The 20,586-nt window shown below is 41.4% G+C and overlaps 3 protein-coding genes across 3 annotated transcripts; 2 read left to right on the forward strand and 1 right to left on the reverse strand.

Moving 5' to 3' along the window:
• Positions 1-2,993: 2,993 nt before the first annotated feature.
• On the forward strand, positions 2,994-6,879 carry PCOAH_00024200 (PRP1 splicing factor; the record flags this gene model as incomplete). Its single annotated transcript, XM_020059225.1, has 2 exons — positions 2,994-6,360; positions 6,494-6,879. The coding sequence occupies 2 exons, from the start codon at positions 2,994-2,996 to the stop codon at positions 6,877-6,879; spliced, it is 3,753 nt and encodes a 1,250-aa protein (XP_019915050.1).
• A 502-nt stretch (positions 6,880-7,381) lies between these two features.
• On the reverse strand, positions 7,382-8,683 carry PCOAH_00024210 (Uncharacterized protein; the record flags this gene model as incomplete). The annotated part of the gene is made up of 4 exons (XM_020059226.1): positions 7,382-7,888; positions 8,103-8,175; positions 8,315-8,381; positions 8,644-8,683. 4 exons carry the CDS (start codon positions 8,681-8,683, stop codon positions 7,382-7,384), a joined length of 687 nt encoding a protein of 228 aa, XP_019915188.1.
• A 4,952-nt stretch (positions 8,684-13,635) lies between these two features.
• Positions 13,636-18,276, forward strand: PCOAH_00024220 (Asparagine-rich antigen; the record flags this gene model as incomplete). The annotated part of the gene is made up of 3 exons (XM_020059227.1): positions 13,636-13,942; positions 14,157-14,264; positions 14,414-18,276. The coding sequence occupies 3 exons, from the start codon at positions 13,636-13,638 to the stop codon at positions 18,274-18,276; spliced, it is 4,278 nt and encodes a 1,425-aa protein (XP_019914845.1).
• Positions 18,277-20,586: the final 2,310 nt, after the last annotated feature.

The raw sequence follows: 20,586 nt of genomic DNA on the forward strand, positions 1-20,586 counted from the left end.
GCTTGGGCCACACACATTCAGCCATTAACCCTAAAAGTGAAAGTCCTAACCCTATACCGCTTATTCTTAATTCTAAAAGCGGAACCCTTAACCCTAAATGTGGAAACCCCACACCCTAAGTGTTAGACCCCTCCATTTTTTTTTTTTTTTTTTTCTTACCATCTTGGTAAAGTAATGCACGTAACATATTTGCGTACTTTTTTATTTTTTTTTATTTTTTCCTTTTTTATTTAATATGTCTGCTAGTCCCTTTTAGCCATTTTTCCATTCGTCTATTATTCCATTATTCCGTTTGTAATTTTTTTCTTTTTTTTTGCAACGACCTTTCGAAGGATTCGTTCTGATGAAATGTAAAGGAAACTGAGGGAGACAATCACCAGAGGGCGTGCGAACGGGACGGACGTTTCATGGTTAGCTGGACAAAAGGAAAATAATAATAATTGATTTGCAACTAGGGAATGTGGGAAACAGCCGTGTACGGACCCCAATGGAGGGGATTTGCACATGTGTAGCTACCGAAAAAGAGGACTTGTCTCCTCACACTACCATGCCGAGGAAGTAGTCTCTGTTGAGGAAAATTCTCAACAACAGCCACGATATTTTATCAGAAAGCTCCTGCAGGTCCGGTGCGGAAAGTTTGCTTTTCGCCCTGGGGGAAGGAAAATTTAGGTAGCGATGAAACTATGAAAGTTCTCTTCATACAGTATCGTCGTGTAATTCAAACAATGGGGAAGGTGCAAAGCACAGTGCGCCATTGCACATGTTCCGGATACTTCATAAACAGTATATAATAATTTGGACACAAATATCATGGGAGTTATGATCGTGGCTACAATGCTACGTGGAATAATGTTCTTCTTTTGATACTACATCAGATTGGTTTCCTATTACGGAAGATGAGAATATTATGTCAGAAGTTATAATTTATTTTTAACCTTTACGTGTACAGTTGTGGGTTGAATACGTTTTCGCTTATTTTGTATTTTCCGTGTAGTTCTCCGAATTAGAATAAGGTATTCAAGCGGAGGAACAAGAAAAGATGAAGTTCAAGAATAATTATTACCGAGTGTATGGGAAAGAATTAGCAACGTAAGGTTAGAAGGAAAGGTTTTTCAGATTATGGAGAAGGATCAATTATATTTAAGGAATCCTAATCTCTGAAAGGACCGATATGAATAATTGAGCATACATATGGAACCACGTGAATTATGATTATGATGGAATATATTGATAGGAGGACGGCAGTATTTATTATTATCTAGAATTATAGGAAGAAGTAGAAATACAAGTATGGACGACTTATAGTAGTTCCATGTATAATTGGGAAGAATGCTCTAAGTATATATTAATTTTAAGAATATTAAGGGAAGAATAACTTATAGGAATGGCTGTAGCACTGGAAAAAAATGGGCACTACAGATCGTGTGAATCTTTCGGAGTTATATATTATTAGAATATAGATAACATTAGACAGCCCCAAGGGTCATGGTAGCATGACCTTATATGAAGAAGTATGTTGTTCCGGTACACAGAAGACTAAAGGTTTATGGCAGAGGGTTTAGTCAAATATAAAAGTAAGAGAGAAATTGAACAGTGCACTATAAGCAATTTAAAAGAGCGGTCTACACCAATGTTGTCTTCAAATTGAGATTTTGAGTGAAAATAGAATGCTTCTCACAATTGCGTACGATCACGTGAGTTCATATTTATGGTAAATCTAAAGTACTGAGGAAATCACAAGCATATGTTATATATTCATGGTTCCCTGGATGACACGTACAAATTATTTATTAATTATTGTTTTTTTTTTTTTCTTTATTTTTTTTTCGTTCTATATTATGCACTTAATGCATGTTCATGCGAATATTAATGGATAGCGCAGCTTACGCTTCTTGGTGCATGTTTTTATGGTTGTGTCCAGTTTCCTGAGGAACGTTTTTCCCTTTTTTTTGAGTATAAATCAAATTTACAAGGTGGTTTTGTTTTCATTATTATAATACATTTATTAAGATTCTTACAAAGTATATACAGCCGACATAAAAAGTACAACCTGAACCTGGAACCCTAAACCTCCACCTCAGGAACCTTAATCCTACCTTGACCTTGGTTCATTCGAAGCAAATGTTTGCCAGGAAAAAAAAAAAGGAACAATTCTGTAGGGGCGCATAAAAATGTGCTTACATTTTTATCGCGCAATCTTATCCACAAAGGATAAACTCTTTCTCCTGTTTTACGAACCTCCGCTAATTTCTTAAAGGAATTTTTTTTTTTTTTTTTTTTTTTGGCCACTGGAGTAAGGGAAAAAGGAAAGCAATAAGTAACGGTAGCCGCGAACGTAAATTTTTTTTTCCTTTTGCCCCTCTTTTTTTTTTTTTTTTTTTTTTTCCAACCGACTCTGAGATGCGCTATAAAAGGAAGAGGACAACTATTTGACTGTTCCACTTCAATTCGACTTAGAATATTTATTTTAACCCCTAAGGGGTATAATTACAGCGAGGGTTAGCATAGGGACGATGATCATCAACGGTGACGTCACCACCTAGGCCTCATCACAGCCGCGTAAACGGGGTTTTCTTCCACGTCCCCCCCCCAAGAGTTAAAAGAGCCAAATTAATCGCATCCGCAAGAAAGCAAAGGTATCACATTTGCCCTTCCCCACTACCCAGGCAACGAGGAATATTCTGCCTAGAAGGATGAGTTAACGGAAAAAAGGGTGTAATCAAAATCACCCTTTCGTTTTCCAAACGGTGGGTAGCAAACCCGTTCATGTGCCGCCCCTTACACATCTGAAGCGGCTCAGTTTGTGCATAGAAAAATAAATTGGCTGTATTAAACGTATACCCAATTTAACCCTGCGGTGGAAGTGCCCTTTTCCCGGTTGGAATAGAATTCCGCCGTCCCCCCTTTCTTCCCCCCATTGTTGCGCAAAGGCGACATGATCAGTTATCAACGGGACGCACAACAAAAATGCGAAGACCGCTGTTACACCCTAAATGAGAAGCAACAAAAACGATATGTATACGTTTAACCCGGGGAAGGTAGAGCCCTTTGGAAAGGCACCAGTTGGTTACATACCCGGGAAGGGAAGAGGAGTAACGGGATTCTCTGGTGGTGTTAGTAGAGATGATACAACAGACGAAAAGGACAAAAACGACTACTCCGATTTCAACTATGATGAATTTCACGGGTACTCAGAATCGCTTTTCAAGGATGCAGAATACGATGAGGATGATAAGGAAGCAGATGCGATCTATGAAAACATAGATGCACGAATGGATGTGAGGAGAAAAAGTAGGAGAGAAATAAAGCTGAAGGAAGAGATACAAAAAATAAGAGCACAAAAGCCAACCATACAAGAACAATTTAGTGATTTGAAAAAAGGATTAGCAAGTGTAACTGCAGAGGAATGGGAATCCATCCCAACTGTTATGAATTATTCAAGACAGAAACAGAAGAAAGTCCCAAAGAATTACCTACCTACTCCGGATAGCCTTATCATGAGTAGACTGAACGATGCAAATATGCACTTGAATTATTCCGCTTCTTCTTCCAATGGGTTGAAAACACCCCTAGGGTTAAGAACGCCCCTCATTGGAGTTAGGACCCCCTTGGGGACGCAAACTCCGTTGGGCACACAAACCCCGTTGGGAAGGCAAACCCCATTGGGGATACAAACGCCGTTAGGGTTACGAACCCCCTTAGGTGCAAGTACACCTATAGGGTTAGGAATGCAAACGCCATTCATGAAAGGAGGGGGGTTTGGTCTGGAGACGCCATTTCTGAGTAGACATTTATTAACGGCCAAGGGAAGAAATGCTCCCTCCTCAGCATATAGCGGATTGAACACGCCTTTTACCCTGTCGGGATATAATACCCCCCTAAGTGCATCCACCGCAGGGGGATATAATACGCCGCTCATGAACGGAGTAAATAAACTTTCTCTAAATGATGTTGGAGAAGCGAGAGGAACAGTGTTGTCCGTCAAGCTGGATGAACTGATTGACAGTGTAGAGGGGCAGACGGTTATCGACCCGAAGGGGTACCTAACTAATTTAAATGCGAAAAGTTTAGTGAACGACGCAGATATAGCGGATATTAACAAAGCCAGGTCGTTACTCAAATCGGTCATCAGTACCAACCCAAAGCATGGACCCGGATGGATTGCAGCTGCTAGAGTGGAAGAATTAGCACAAAGGAAAGACAAAGCAAAAGAAATAATCACTAAGGGGTGTATAGAATGTTCGAAAAATGAGGATATTTGGTTGGAGGCAGTACGACTGGAAGACAAGTTAAGTGAAGTAAAAATAATTTTAACCAAAGCCATTAAGGAAATACCCACGTCGGTTAAACTGTGGTTGGAAGCTTATAGGAAGGAAAATAACGTTGATGATAAGAGGAAGGTTCTGAGGAAAGCCATCGAGTGTATTCCCAATTCAGTTCGTCTTTGGAAAGAGGCCATATCCTTGGAGAGCGAAAACAATGCATACATATTGCTAAAGAGAGCAGTGGAATGCATCCCACAGTGTATCGAAATGTGGATTGCCTTGGCTAGACTATGTCCCTATACGGAAGCACAGAAAGTTTTAAACGAAGCGAGAAAAAAAATACCAACCAGCGCAGAAATATGGATCAATGCATCTAAATTAGAAGAGAAACAAGGAAATAACAATATGGTGGATATTATTATTAAGAGGTGTATAGAAAACTTGTCCTCTAAAAATGTCGTTTTCGAGCGAGACAAATGGTTAAAGTTTGCAGAGGAGAGTGAGAAGTCTGAGTTTCCCTTAACATGTGAAAGTATCATCCGAAATACAATGAACATAGGTGTAGAGAGTCTGAATAAAAAACGAATTTACAAACAGGATGCCGAAAATTGTATTAAGAATAAGTCGATTCATACCGCTAGAGCCATTTATAATGAAGCACTGAAGATTTTTAAAACGAAAAAGTCCCTATGGTTAGCCTTGGCAAATCTTGAACTTGCATATGGTAACAAAGAAAGTGTGGAACAGGTCCTCCAGAGGGCTGTGAAGAGTTGCCCACATTCCAGTGTCCTCTGGTTAATGTACGCAAAACAAAAGTGGCTAAACAATGAAATTGATAAAGCGAGGGAAATACTTGCTGAGTCATTTATGCACAATCAGAATACGGAAGTGATCTCCTTGGCGGCCATAAAACTGGAAAGAGAAAACAATGAATTCGATAGGGCCAGATTTTTACTAAAAAAGTCCAGAGTTCAATGTAATACACCAAAAATTTGGATGCAGTCTATCCAGCTGGAAAGACTACTCAGGAATTATAAGGACGCCAAGGAGTTGGCACACGAAGCGCTACAAACTCACAAACGATTTGATAAACTTTATATGATTGCTGGACAGATAGAACTAGAAATGATGCGTGCTGAGCTGGACTGTCCGGGAGGGGGAGAAGGACCCATGCACGAAAACGGAGTTCACACAGCTAGTTGTGCTTCCACCATTCTTAGCAGCAACCACAGTCGTACTGGGAGCAACGCTAAAAGCGCTCGAAATGATGCCTCCTCGGAGGATGCTCACCCGGTAGAGGAGGAACAACCACACACTAGTAATGCATGTAACGCGAATGATCACTACGCCAATGCACAGAAAATATACGACGAGGGATTGAAGCACTGCCCCTCCTCCATCAACCTCTGGCTATGTGCCATAGATCTCCAAATCGAAAAAAAAAATTATACCTCAGCTAGGGCGCTAGTGGAAAAGGCAAAAATAAAAATCAAAAGCATCCACGCGGCCAATAGTAACAACCACGTTCTAAAGAATAAGGAAATTATTGAGAGCAACGAATTTGCCCTTGAAGATGAGCTAAACAGAAATGACGATGAGGACACCAAAAGTGGAACCAACGTCAGCAACTTAACCAGTGGGAAAAATGACTTGAGTAAAAATGCAGCCATCAACGCATCTATTAGGGTTATCGAGAATTACGATTTACTCTGGATCAAACTGATAGAGATAGAATCTCTCTGCAATAGTAATAATATCACTCCTGTCATTTCGGAGGCACTGAAGGAATGCCCATCCTCCGGCATCCTCTGGTCCAAGGCAATCGAATTTGAAAATAAGAACCTACAAAATAGCAAATCTGTTACTGCTTTTAACAACTGTGGGAATAACGCCTACGTCATTTTAACCGTGGCGAAATTGTTCTGGCAGCATTTCAAGACACAGAAGGCGAGGAAGTGGTTTTACCGCGTGATCAGCCTCAGCCCGAACTTCGGTGACGGATGGGCCACCTTCCTCGCCTTCGAAATCGACCAGCAGAACGAGGTCAACCAGAAGGACATAATCAACAAGTGCATCAAGGCGGAGCCCAACCGAGGTAGGCACGTCGCCCAAGCGAAACGGAAACGATATCCAAATTGTTCTGATCGCCCCACTTCTCTTCTACACCGTATAACTCCACCCATACACTAACCACCCATACGCTAACCACCCTTTTGACCCACCCGCAGGCTACATGTGGAACAAAATCACCAAGCGCGTCGAAAACTGGAGGCTCAAGTACCCGCAGAAACTCTACAAGTACATCAAAGAGCTCTTCCCCGAAGTCTTAAAGAAAAAAATTTCGGAGCAAATATGGAAAATTATGAGCGACGAGAATGTTGGTCTTCCGGTTTCACCGTCTAACCCCACGGTAGATGCGCTACCAACAGTAGAAGCAGCGGATGAACCCGAAGTTGGGGATACAAACCAGACGGACCACACGGTGGACGACAAAACTGTCTCCGGCAAAAAGGGGAAAGCCAAGAGCGCGGAAAAAAAAACAAATAAACGTAAAGGCACCAATGAAGAGGGCGAAGAACCTGAAAAGGCGGACCGACGGAAGAAAAAAAAATGAGTCTTCCCACGGGTGCTTTTCTGCACATGTGCCATTCCATTTTATGATACTTCTTCTTTTGGATCCTCACCTATTTTTCGTGCCTTTTTTTTTTTTTTTTTTTTGTTTAACCATGCAGGAACGCTGCTTACATCGCGTCTGCAAAACTCACCACGATAATTTTTTTCATATCGATTTTATTTGTACCTTTTTGTTAACCTTTTGAAAGATCAAACTGTTACAACACTTCGCAGTTGTTCGAAAAAAAAAAAAAAAAAAGAGTTAACGTAAAAAATTGCGCCAAAACTGCGGCAAGCTACGCGCACGCATGAAGCATCGCATGTGTTGGCGGCACTTTATGCTCCTTGTCAACATAGAGGTCCGCTTTATTCTTCACACCGTTACGTGTGTGCAGCAGGGTCTATGTCGCACTTCACCCTGGATTCAAAATTTCCCCCTTCTGAATGTTTCCTTTTACAAACGAGGAAGGATCATTTTGTATGGAGGTGCGATCCGCATGGGGTTACCACTTCGCACTGCACTTCCCCCACATATTTCGCTTTTTCCATTTCTTCTTCTTTTTAGACCAATTCTTTACCTTACTTATTATAGCTACCTTATTGTTTAATTGATTGCCGGTTTTTATTTTCCAGTTGGGGTCAGCCCCACTGGATTTTATCTGACTGTCTGTTTCACTGTCGTTTGGATGATCTGTGCACCTTCCCTTAATCTTCTCCCCCTCCTTTAAATTGGCATTCTTCTCAGAATTGTTGTCATGGGTAGATGCCTGGTCTTCCCAGTTGGAAGACACGCATTTATCACTTCCTGAATTTAATGAAGTGTCGCTCTTTTTAACAAAAATGGAATATTTTATATTTTCATTTTTTTTCTTTTCCGGTTTTTCTTCGCCGGTGGGGTGGGAGGGTTTACTGCCGGCCTGATTTATTTTCTTGGCACAATTGTTATACATGTCTTCCCACCACATGCCTCCCTTCTCGTCTTCATTCTTTTGGCGTTCTTCATATCCTAGCTGAAAAAAAAAAAAAAATGGTGGACCATAAAATGGTAATGAAATTTGGTAGGGGTGGGGAAAAAAGAAGTGCGCCCCGGGTACACAATGGACAGACACATCAAGAAACATGATCGTCATGAGGACGAAGTGTTTGGGTCGGGAAAATACCACGTGCATCTACTTGGCGTTATCAGGCATGTGGAATTTTTTTACTTTTTTTCGATTCACTTACCCCGTGCTCCCCGTACTTCCTAATTTTCATGATGCTCACGTCTCCATTTTCGAGTTTCCCGAGGCCCTTTCCCCTGCAAGTGGAAAAACAGAGAAGTGCGATGATTGGCGGGGGTAAGCAGCACGGTGGTGTTACAAAGCAAAACGGCGCTGCTCCGCTCCGCCGTGTTAGTTGTCCCCCCTCTGGGGTGTCCCTCTTTTCCTGCTACTTACTTGGCCCATCCAAATTTCTGCATAATATAGGAACCATATTTTGACTCCACTGGCTTGGACTGGTTTTCTAAGGAGTAAAAAAAAAAAAGGGAAGATTAATGCGAACGTTCCGTCTCCTTGTAACTCTTTCACAAGAGAACCTGACAAAAGGTAACTTTCAACGGTCTGCGCTAATTTGCTGTTGACCAAGAATGTGCATGCAATCTATACAACGGGTTAGGTGTCGAAGGGGGGAAAAAAAAAAAAAAAAAGAGACCATCACAAGGTGTCTATAATTTTTAGCTTTCCCCTTGCCCATATACACATGTCTATTTTTTTTTTCCTCTTACGTATTTCGCCCAGCAACTTATCGTAGTACTTCTTCGACATGTTGGGATCGTTAAAAGGTGCTTTCTCCCCTCAAGTGAAAATTGAGGGCAGCTATTCTTTCGAAGCAGGTGAGCTGATGATACCTTCAAGCATTTGTGTATGCATGAGGAGTGTACATCTTTATGGACCAAAAAAAAAAGGAACAGTTTTCATTCCCCTTGGTTGCGCAAAATCAACCAAAAAGTAAAAAAAAAAAAAAAAAAAAAAAAAATATGGAAAGCCCAATCAAAAGATAAACAAATGATGACTGCCTAGGTTTTTACCGACTTTTTTTTCTCCTTCCTTTTTGATAGCTCCTTGAAGAATTATTTTTTGATTGCACGAACGGTTTCGCTGAGAGTGCTTTTATTTATTATTTATTTATTTTTTTTTTTTGGATAATGCGTACAATTGGCACACACATGTAGCTTCCTCTACCGTTGCAACAATTTTAGCGCAAACAGGAGAGTTGCAGATGTATGCTCCCGTAATTGAAAAAACCTGGTGATGGTTCTTTCTCCTTCCATTCATGTGAGCGGTAGAACATGCCACTTTTGTGTCCTCCAATTTTGCGTTATCTCACGGCAGGCGCGGATTTACCTCCCCTATGACCCCTGCTTTGCATTAAGAGTGGATCACAGAAGCGGAATCAAAACGTGGCTCTGTAAAACTTGAGAAGCAACAAAAGAGGACACAGAAACAAATTGCGACGTGGCAAAAAAAAAAAAAAAAAACGGGGAAAAAAAATATGAGGAATCCCGGAACGCTAACACACTGCACACGTTTTTGTTTATATGCCAACGTTTTTACGTAAACCTGGCAACTCAAACGGGCATGTGTATGGAGCGCACCAAATGGGGACACACAAACTAACACGGAGAAAAAAAAAAAAATTAAAGAATGAGAGAAATTGCAATTTTACAAAAAAAAGGGATTCCACATGTGTTCCTATTTGACACACGGAACGGTAATTTTTTCTCGAAAAAAAAAAAAAAAAGGAAAGAGGGAAAATAAAATGGCAAGGAAGTCCAAACAAAAATGTACAAAAAAACATGCGACTCAGCAATTTGTAACGTCTTTTTTTCTGTTTGCGGGGTGCCAAACAGGTTGGGGTTAGAGGATGCTCCTTCCTTAGCCGCTTAACCCTGCAACCTCCCAAGATCACCAACAGATTAAAAAAGCTAAGTCACCAAAAAATGCCGCCAAGTTGCATACGCACGTATTATAATTGCTTATACCGGCGTATGTCCATTTCCGAAGGGGAAGTTACTTTGTCCGTGAAAATTTTCCCCCTCACAAATGGAAATGCAAATGAATAAGTGCTTTCATACGTACAACTCACATGCATACGGCTACGTGGAGGTCGCCTTCGGTCAAACAGACAACAAAATAAATTGCGTCACTTTTTCGTTGTTCACATTTCACCGACGTTTTTCCCCCGGGAAATTAAAAAAAAAATGATGAAGAGGGGGGATGCAAAAAACGGCCGCTCCGCTCCTATTTTTTTACAAATTGGAAGAACAAACAAAAAAGGGGTGAAGAACTTTTTAGAAACACTTTTTCGAGCGGCACAATAGGGGAAATGAGGAATGTCATAAAAGCATATAATAATGCGTGCATATATAAAAGTAGAACGGCTCGCGCACCGTTAAAGTATTCAAATTACGTACCCATCTGTACGCGCAACATACGTAAGTATAAAAAGGAACTATGTATGTTGTTGAATATATTTGATGGGTATTATAAGCTGCTTATTATTTTTATTTACTTGGTACAAATGCGGAGGGCTCATTTGGTGGGCCTGCACTTTCTTGCCAACTTTCCGCCCAATCAAGGCGCCAAAAAAAAAAAAAAAAAAAAAAAAAATACTCCCCAAAGTACGTGACCGCACTGTCGTCTGCACGCACGTTTAGTATTATTTTTCTTTCCAACCCGATGTGACCCTTCGGCCCCATATTTATTGCGAACTGAACCCGTCGGGGCATTCTTCATTTTAGGGGTGCATTGTTCCTTTATAGGCTCTCTGTCGAATAGCCCCCCCATGCAATATTATTATGGTACTATATGTTATTGCAATTGTTGTACTGTTGTATTGTTGTAATATTATGCCATCGACTCCGCTATCCACCGCACCCCCCGTTTGCATTCGTTACTCGGGGGGGGGCCACAAGGGAGGAAGAAACAAAGGGGGGCAAACATAAAGAGGAAACAAAAAAAAAAACATACTGTAGTTATGCCCCTATTTCCGTATATACTTCACGTATGCCCACAGTGCCCCACAAAAAAATACATGCGCAATTAAGCCCGCAATGGGTAACCCATACAATTGACTACAGAAAAAACGTACGTGCGAACCTATGCGCAAAATTACATGCATGTTTTCACGCGTCGTACCCCTGTCGTTATATGTAAATTTCGTAAAAAAAAAATAAAACCATTTTTTTGCCCTTGAAAAAAAAAATTGCCCCACATGAAAATAATAACCTTCCAAAAGGAAAAGAAAAAAAAAAAAAAAGCAAATAGTGCTACAATGCTACTATATAATTAAAACGAATGATAGATAATCTCTTTTTTTTTTAATCGCCTTTTAATTTTCATCTAAGTGATAATATATGTATCCATTCCATTTGCATACATATATGTAGCCCTTAAGAGGAGAAAATAAACCACGTTTTATTTTCGCGCGTAGCTATACATATATACATATGTATATATGCCTATATATATACAAGTACCTACGCGACAGAGATCCGTACAGATGCTTATAGCACGTTTGCACGTGTTTATATGATCACTCCGCATATATGCGAAATGCTTCTTTGCTCCCATTTCATGCCAACAGAAAAAGGAGTACGATAAAAACGTTCCCACAGAGTGACCAAGGCCAAAGAAAGAAAAAAAAAAGTGCAAAGGAGTACAAAACGAATGCCTACAGAAATATAGGAAAGAAGAAAGAAGAATTTATATGTATTCATATGTGAAGGATATATATAGCATACGTATTTTCGCATGACTACATTTGTACGACGGCACTTTTTATGGCTACACTTGTATAACTGCATCCGCGTAGCGATATTTTCATGCGTGCTTTTTCGTACCTCCACTTGCATTCCTACGTTTGCACGAGGACCACTTCAGCGTAGTTTTCCCCGTTTAATTGGCGAGGAATCAACGGCAATATTGTGAAACGAGCCAATAACTTGCGTACGTATGCACATGCGTGTTCGTATCACCCCACAGAGCAGCATTCGCCCGTATGTCGGTCGTGCCCGCAACTGCTTTATGCCGTATGCAACACATCCCCTTTTGCGCCAATCGCATATTACGCATACGTATTTTGCGAAGCATATCCCCACCGTCACGCGTTCATACCTATATAGCAGTTTGACGTGAGGAAAAAAAAAACGTACATTGTGAGCATAGTTACACAACATTTTTTTTTTTTTTTTTATTACACCCCATCGTGCATATACCCGCGTAACACACAAACCGTGTTATGAAACGAGCAATTATGTAGGGGAAAATAACACGATAAAAGGAAAAGAAAAAAAGAGGCAGAAAATTGCGTCCATGTTTTGGAGCTTTCAAATCGAAAATTGCAAATTTGTGTACAATTTTGCATGTGTCAGTTGGATGTCCAGTTTGTACTTCGTTTCGTTTTATTTTCCATCACGTCGTTTTTCTATGCCCACTCTTTGTACAAATTACATAGTGTGAGCATTTAAGAAAACCAAGCAGGTGAGCGACTTTCACAAGTTGATGTCCTTCGCAGTTTTACTCCACGTGGCATTTACATATGTATGACGAAAGCTCGCCTTCCAATTTCAAACATTCGCATAATTTGCCTGAACAAAAATATAAACAAAAGCGCTTCTCAAAAAAAATGGATGTTATAGCAAGAAAGACTCGTCAATTTTTACGATAAATCAGGTCAGGACATATTTTCAATTTTGAATTTTGAAGCGCCATTCGTGCCTTATTGTGTTTATGAAATATTATTTGCGACCATTTTGCTCGTGCCGATTTGTGCGTGATAAATTGTCACTCGCGATCGTCTACCTGTGAGCGCCCACTTTACGAGCTCCTGCTGAAGAGTCAAAGTTTGGTGCAAGCACGAAGGAGCTTTCACCGCAACGGAAGGGAAGAAATTAAGGATTAGACAAAATAAAGGAGAAAATAAAATTAACGTCAAAGAAAAACCTACAGCTTGAGACCCCGAATTAAAGAAGTTTTCAAAAGGCCAACACGCACATACCACATACGCATCACCAAAACGTGCATGTAAAAAAATATACTCCAAGGTGTAAATCCAACGCTAGGGGAAATTACGCGCACGAAAAATTTTCACGTCAGCGTAGGACATACCGCTATTCTTTGACCTTTTGGCCATTTAATGAAGAAAGCACATCGTCACTACGCTTGTTGTATCCCTTGAAAAGTTATTTTTGATAAGAGTACATTTTAAAATATATTTAAGTGTACATGTGGACAGTTGTCAAATAATTGCCAATACGAACAGAACAAAAATTATTTACGCGCATTTTAGACCAATTCAGTGACCATTTTTAAAGACAAAAAAAAAGAAAAGAGAAAATTTTTTTTTTATATGCTTGGGTACATTGACGACATTCATTTGTGTAGAAAATTTCCACAAACGCGCACTTCGCACCAACCCACGCTCATAAGTTGTCAAGTTGTTTTTGCCAAGTTTATAAATAGAAACAAATACAAGTTCTTCACAGAATAAATATTGCTGATCAAGTGTTTATCTTTTGAAAGGTGTCTAAAGGGGATTTCCATCGCTCAGCTATCAGAAGAGAAAACTGCTAAGCGCAAGGAGAATACCCACAGAGGGCCAAAAAAGGAACATACACGAATAAGCCAACATAGCATCGAAGAAGCAGAGTAGAGAAGTAGCGAAGTAGTGACCAAGCTCAGAAGGTCCAACCGAAGTGTCAGACAAACACGATAAAATGAGCGCAGTTATGGAGGAAAACAAGATGGAAATTGAGGCGAATAAAGAAAATGAATGCGAGGGAAAGGCGATCGAAGGGTTGAACGAGGGAAACATCAACGGCGAAGCGTGCATTAACAGTGGTAGCAATGAGAACAGCCACGGAAACGACGAAAGTGGCGAAAAAAGCTGCAACAACGGTGAAGGCGACCAAAAAAGTGGCGACGACGAGAAGGGCAACGAAAACGAAAGCAAGGCAGAAAATGACGAGAACAAAAGCAGCAACCGCTGGGCGGACATGTGCGAGGACTACGACGCTCCATTAGGTAGGCACAACTCGCATACAACGCGATTCGGGTGGCAGGGAAAGAACCCCCTCCTGTGTAGGCGTGCATATGTTACTCGCTTGTATGTACACACCGCTTTGGTCGGGCCTGACCGTATTCACACCAAACCCGCGTGAAATTTCATAAAATTTTCACATAAAATATACGTGGAGGAACCCATTCTATTCATACCCCATTTTGTCCCCCTTTGCAGTTGACACGTACAACGACGACAAGGATATGAAGCACAGAACGACGGATAGCAATTTTAGCGACATGCATAGCAGCATGAAGCAAAATTATTTCATGTCAAACAAGAATGGTAATTTTGCATTACAACTGCGGATAATTGTGTGTGCATATTATTTATTTTCTTTTTTTACCTGACCCGTGCATATTTTTTTTTTTTTTTTTTTTTTTTTTTTTTTACCTGAATTGGCTACCTCACATCGCTATCTTTCCCCCCCGTAGACATGAACAACTTCTCGCCGAGCTACGAAGTGTACATCCGTAACCTACACCTGGAGATAACGAAGGAAGAAGTGTACAAGTTATTCGAGGGATATCGCATCAGGAGGGTGAACATTTTAAATAAAAAGGGCAAAACGGCAGCAGCGTATGTAGAGTTTGACAATGCGGAAGACATGAACAGATCGCTGGAGTTAAATGGAAAGATGATTTATTCGGGAAATAACACATTCGAGCACGGAGCAATATCGGTCATAATAAATAAGGACAAAATGAAAAATTTCCACACCAGTCAGAAGCAAAATAAATTTAAAAAAGTTATCGGAAGGACCAACAACAGCTTTTCGACCTTGCGACAGGGAAATAACAATATGAGTAACTTGATGAGCAATTACAACGTAGGAGGGAATAGCGGCAACAACATGAACAGTAGTAACAATAGCCCCTTCGGAATGAACAATAATATGTACTTCAATGATAGCAACAAAAATTTGAAAATGGATATGAAGGGGAACACGATGAATAGCAGTAACAACATGAATGCAAGTTTTAGTAATTACACACACATGAAGTTAAATTATATGAACAATAGTAGCAGCAATGCTGGAGGTGGCATGCACATGAACCAAGGAAGTAACAATAATTCCCACATGCTAAATGAGAAAATGAATACTAGTTCTGCGTTTGCCTTTAAAAGTATGAACTACCCCAACAGTAGCAACAACAATAATGCGGGGAAAAATATCGGCATGAACAGTGAAGGCAATGCCAATACGTCCACCGTACCAGAACAGAGGAAAAAGCTAGTCCTGAAGAAACGTACCGTGCCATTGGATCAAAAGACGTATGTTATCAACCCAAATATTTTTGGAGAGGCCAAACCGGTTGATACCAACCCGGACAAAATTCTAGCCGATAACGTTACCAAGGAGAAAGAGTCAAATGATATTGCGAATAATGTTGGTGAGGAGGGGGTTAAGAAGCTGGAAGGACAGGAAGATGACGACGCGCAGCAGAAGAAGTCTATCGGGATGAACAATGAAAATGTTGGGAACAACATGGACGACCCGAACGGTAGTAGTGGCGGAAATAAGAGCGTGTTTAACTACAAAAAAAACGTGAACGCAGGCAGAAATTTTAACTTTAGTAGCAACCTCCAAAGCAGCAACAATAATAACGGTAACAATAACAGTAACAGTGGTAACACTTCGGGGGGTAAGTACTCCAACACGAAAAAGATTTTCATGGTGAATAAGAATAACCCCAGTAACAACCCCAGCAGTGGGATAAGGAAAATTTTAAACAGCTCTGATAATAACCAAAGCGGGGGCAAAAGCATAGGAAATAGCGGTTTGAACAGCCCGGGCAGCCCAAATGCGAATAACCTCGGCCCAGACGCGAACAACTCCACAGGGAACATGAAAAGGATAAACTTGAGCAACAGGAACAACAAAAATGCAGACATGAATAATAGTGCAAACTCCAGCCCATTCGGTACCAATGTAAAGAACATGAATGCGGATGACAAGAACAAAGGACTGAACCTGAGAGGAATGCATGGTCATAATAACGCCTTCGAAAATAAAACGTATGGAGGGGCAAACGCACATGAGCATGGAACAGGAAATAATGCATTTGGAGGAGGTAATCCATCTGGGGACTACTCAAAGGACATGTTTGCCAACTTCCGAAGCGGGAACCTAAAAATGGAGAAGAAAAGCAACGACTCGCCCTTTTCCAGTGGGAGGCAGAAGGAACTAAATATCATAAAGAAAGACGACAAGGCGAATATCAAAAATATTATTATGAAGAATATGAAGCGGGAAGATGGAGGGAATACCAACTACAACAACAACAACAACAACAACAGCAGTGGAGATGCTGGCGGTGCTGGTGCTGTTAGCGGGGGAGGCTACAAACACAAGAGCGAAAACGGCCCCCTCTTTCGTAACAAAGATTCAGGAGGACTCAACTTCAGGACAAATAAAGCTGGCGGATCTACTGGTGCATCTAAAATGAACTCAGACAATGATGGAGGTAAGGACAGCATGATGAATTATAAGAAGAGTAATGATGCCAATGTTAAGAAAGGCGAAGAACCATTTGAAAATATGAACCGAGGCCCCAACAGAAATATCAACAGGAATAACCACTCCTATGGAAATGTCACTTCATCCCAAGGAACCAACGCAGGGGAAAGTACTGCCAATAACAGCCGACCTGGGGGAACCACCACCACCACCACCACCACCGGAGCAGATAACTGCAATGCACAAGGGGGGGACAACTCCTACAGTTACAACATTGAAAATTTGTACGACAGTTCGTTGAAGTATGTGAAAAATGCCAATAACTCAAATAAGGCGAAAAAGGTTACCGCTGTGAAAACGGTGAAGGTTATCGCAACGGAAAAGAAGAACGATGATGATAGTGACTCAGAGGAGATGAAAGATAAGAGTGGAAAAGACGACCCGAACAATGACGGAACGGGGGATGATCACAACGCAGGTACCAGTACCGGAAACAACAACAACACTAGTGGTGGCCATGGAAAAGGATTTGATAAAAGCGGAAAGGACGACAAATGCAATGACGATAAGAAGGTAGGGAACAATTACGATGACTCTGCCAGGAGCAATGATAACTACACCTACGAATCGGATAGCTCAGAAAATTGCAAAGATATCACCACGACCAATTTGAAGTCCACTCTGCTACACACTAAGACGAAGAAGAGAGTGAAAAAGAAACCTGTCGAAGAAGGAGAACAAAACAGCGGAAATAACCCTAATGATGAGAATGCACAGAATGGCCAAGGAGGAACAACAGGAAACAGCAAGACACAGAAAATCGACATTTTGATCAAGCCCAATTTGAAGAAAGGGGAAAATATTTGGGAAGCGAGAACACACCTGCTGGTGGAGCAGGAGAACAACATGAAAAATGACAAAGGGTCACAGGACGGCTCCAGGAGGAGTCATTCCCCTTCGAATAAGGTCAGTCGTGGCAGCAGTCACCGTAGGGATGGAAGCAAGAGAAGGGACAGTAGTAGCCGGAGGAGGGACGACAGCAGGGGGGACAGATACGGACGCAGGTATGACCGTCGGGATGATCACCGAGATGATCGTCGTGATGACCATCGAAAGGAAGACCGAAAAGACAGCATAAGCAGCAGCAGAGAAAAAAGGGAAGATGACAGGAAGGAGGAAGAAAAGGAGGAAGACTCCTATGAATACAGAAAGCAGAACCGAAATTATGATAAATATGGCAGTCGAGACGACTACTATGAAAGAAAGCGAAACGGAAAATACGGCGCTCCCGATAAAAGAGGGTACGACATGAAGAGCTACGGTGATTCGTATGACAGGGGCAGCTACAGGGACAGTTACGATAGAGGCAGCTACAGAGATAGTTACGACAGGGGTAGCTATAAGGATAGTTACGACAGAAGCGGCTACCGAAATTCTCACGACCGCATAAGCTACAAGGATAGTTACGACCGAAGCAGCAACTACGTTGAGTACGACAAAATGGACAACAAATATTATTCAAACAACTACAACTCCATGAGACATAAAAACTACAAACCCCATCACAATGCCCATGGAAAAATGAACAACTATAGTTACCAAAATAATTACAAGTCAGGTCATTATTATAAGTACCCAACGAAGGCAGGACCAGGGACCTACTACAGCAATAGCAAAAATGTAACCAAGGCTAGTGAGAAGGAAAAAACGGAGACCAAGGCAGATATACAGGCCATCCCGAAGAAGGCCATTGTCACCACTGTTAAGACGAACAACGTTTCGATTAAGAAGAACCGTTACGAATGTTTGGATGATGGTGACGAGAGCGACAAGTGAAGTTGCAATGTAGGAGAAGTGACATATATATTATATGCGCTTGTGTCATACAAAAAAACGTGTGTATTATAATACTACCAATAAGGTTGTTTTTTTTATCCCCCTCCCTCCATCTGCGTGAAGCAAAACAGGATGCCCCCTACATGTGTGATCGCATGTACGAGTGTTTTAATGGCACAGCTCACACGTGTGGTGTGCCGAATAATTCAAACACATTTCGAACGGACAAGTAAAGAGAGAGACTTACCAATTCGTCCACACATCATCCTATATCACCTTATCTACCTACACGCAACCGAGGGGGGAGAAAATTTTACCCCCTTTTTAACATAAACCTATTCATGCAGTAGTTGTTCCTCCGAACAATTGCTCATTTAATATTTTCCCATTATTGTATGCATTTTCATTTTTTTATTAATGCCAAATGGCTGATACACATAATAATTGCTTCTTCATCTACATTTTCACCACCACCATGAAAAACAAAAGCAAAAACCACATATTGCACTTTTTTTATTCTTTAATTAACCTGTTCACTGGTTATTCTTAAAGCGCGTTCTTTCTGTTACGCCGTATGACTACACTGGAGGTAATTCCACCGGCTGGAGGAAGGCACGCACCTGATCGGGTTATTTGTGAAAGGCCGCAACAGTTGCTGTTCCCATGTTGGATAAAGAAAATAACAATTTAGTAGGGGATGGCTATAATTTAATCTCTGTAAAGGGAAATCACATATGACGCTTATCTGGTGGAATACCTATGCACAGTTGTAAAACCCATGGTGCGCCACGACCAATATATGTTTTGCCGATCGTGCGCCTGTCTGACCAACTCACAATTATGCTCTTTATTTTTAAACAACAATCATGCAAAAAATGGATATATTAAAAAAGGGAATGACGTTTAATTTATCCCTGTCGCGACGCCGCCAATTCGTGTCAACAGCTTTTACAAGTTCACTTTGCACAAGCAATGCTCCAAAACTGCTTAAAGCCGCAGCGGGGGTGACACGCCGAAAAAAAAAAAAAAAAAAAAACGCTGCACAACGAAATGCTATACAATACCAGTTCTCAAGCACTAAACGTGCGATATAGTGTTAAGCTACTTTTACATAAACGATGGGGCCTTCCCAGGACCTTCCAATTCGCAGAATTGCAAAGGCAATTTTGTTTAAATGGCGCTTCCCAAAAGTCCCCCCTCGAACCGTGAGAACATACGCCCACGCAATGAATGCGTAAGTGCAACTCAAAAGTGCCTCCGCATGAATGCAACCCTACTGAGATGATCCCCGGTTTTTCCCACGTGGCGATTTCCGTCCACCCGATTAGCATAGCTTTTCTGTGCACATGGGTCACGTGAAAAAGCCAATCGCAAGAGTTGCGGGTATATACACACGGTGACGCAGATCGTTTTGCTTTTGATGTTCATTTGGGGGATCGCACGGAAGGTCACAGTGCGATCATTTGTATGCCCATTAATGCGCCAATTTGTATGTCACCTTTCACCTTTTTTTTTCCCATTTTTTTCATTCCGTTTAACAACTTCACCCTTGTGCAATTCGCCCTTTGTAAGGTTCCCAGCTAGGAACGCCCATCCGCACGCCGATTTAGCCAAATCAGCACTTCATGCGCTTAAATCATTCGCGCGTAAATATCACAGCTGTGTTGTTATTCTGTGCGAACGTCCTGGCGGGTAGGAAGTGGTAACCCCCACGGCATTCAAATGTGGGTGGATCCCTCAGTCATATTCTAACGTGATTTTCTTCCCCATTCTGATTTTATACCAGTGCTCCTTTTTGTGACAACGTTAAGGTGGGCTTTTCTTTCTACCCACTCAGCGAGCAAATTTGCCTTCTCTTGATTGGAGTCCGCCCCGAAAGGGAACTTTTTTTTTTTGCGTTTGTTTGTAACTTCGATATATGATAAGCAGTCCAGTTAGAGCTACGTTTGAAGCGTGGTTGTCCATACGATATGCACGCCGTTGAGCAATTTCTCTCGTCAACCTTGCATTTGCCGCTGCATTAGTAAGGCAACGGGGCCCCGCGCCAAATCGTAAAAAAAAAAATGTACTCCCCGCATGCGTACTTACAGCTTAACATGAAACAAGACTGAGCGAAGGGAAAAAAACAGTTTATATGTATATATGTGTATATATACGGATGGGAAGTGTACTCCCTGCACGCACACACACTTGCAAACGGTCATGCGCCTGTCGGTACCTCCCCCGCTCGTGTAGAGTCACTGCTGGGGGAGCATACAACCGTATAGCTTCCGAACGGATATAACGTTTTGCCACGCCAAGAGATTGAGC

Source organism: Plasmodium coatneyi, chromosome 9 (genome assembly GCF_001680005.1).
Source record: "Plasmodium coatneyi strain Hackeri chromosome 9, complete sequence".
Lineage (NCBI taxonomy): Eukaryota > Apicomplexa > Aconoidasida > Haemosporida > Plasmodiidae > Plasmodium > Plasmodium coatneyi.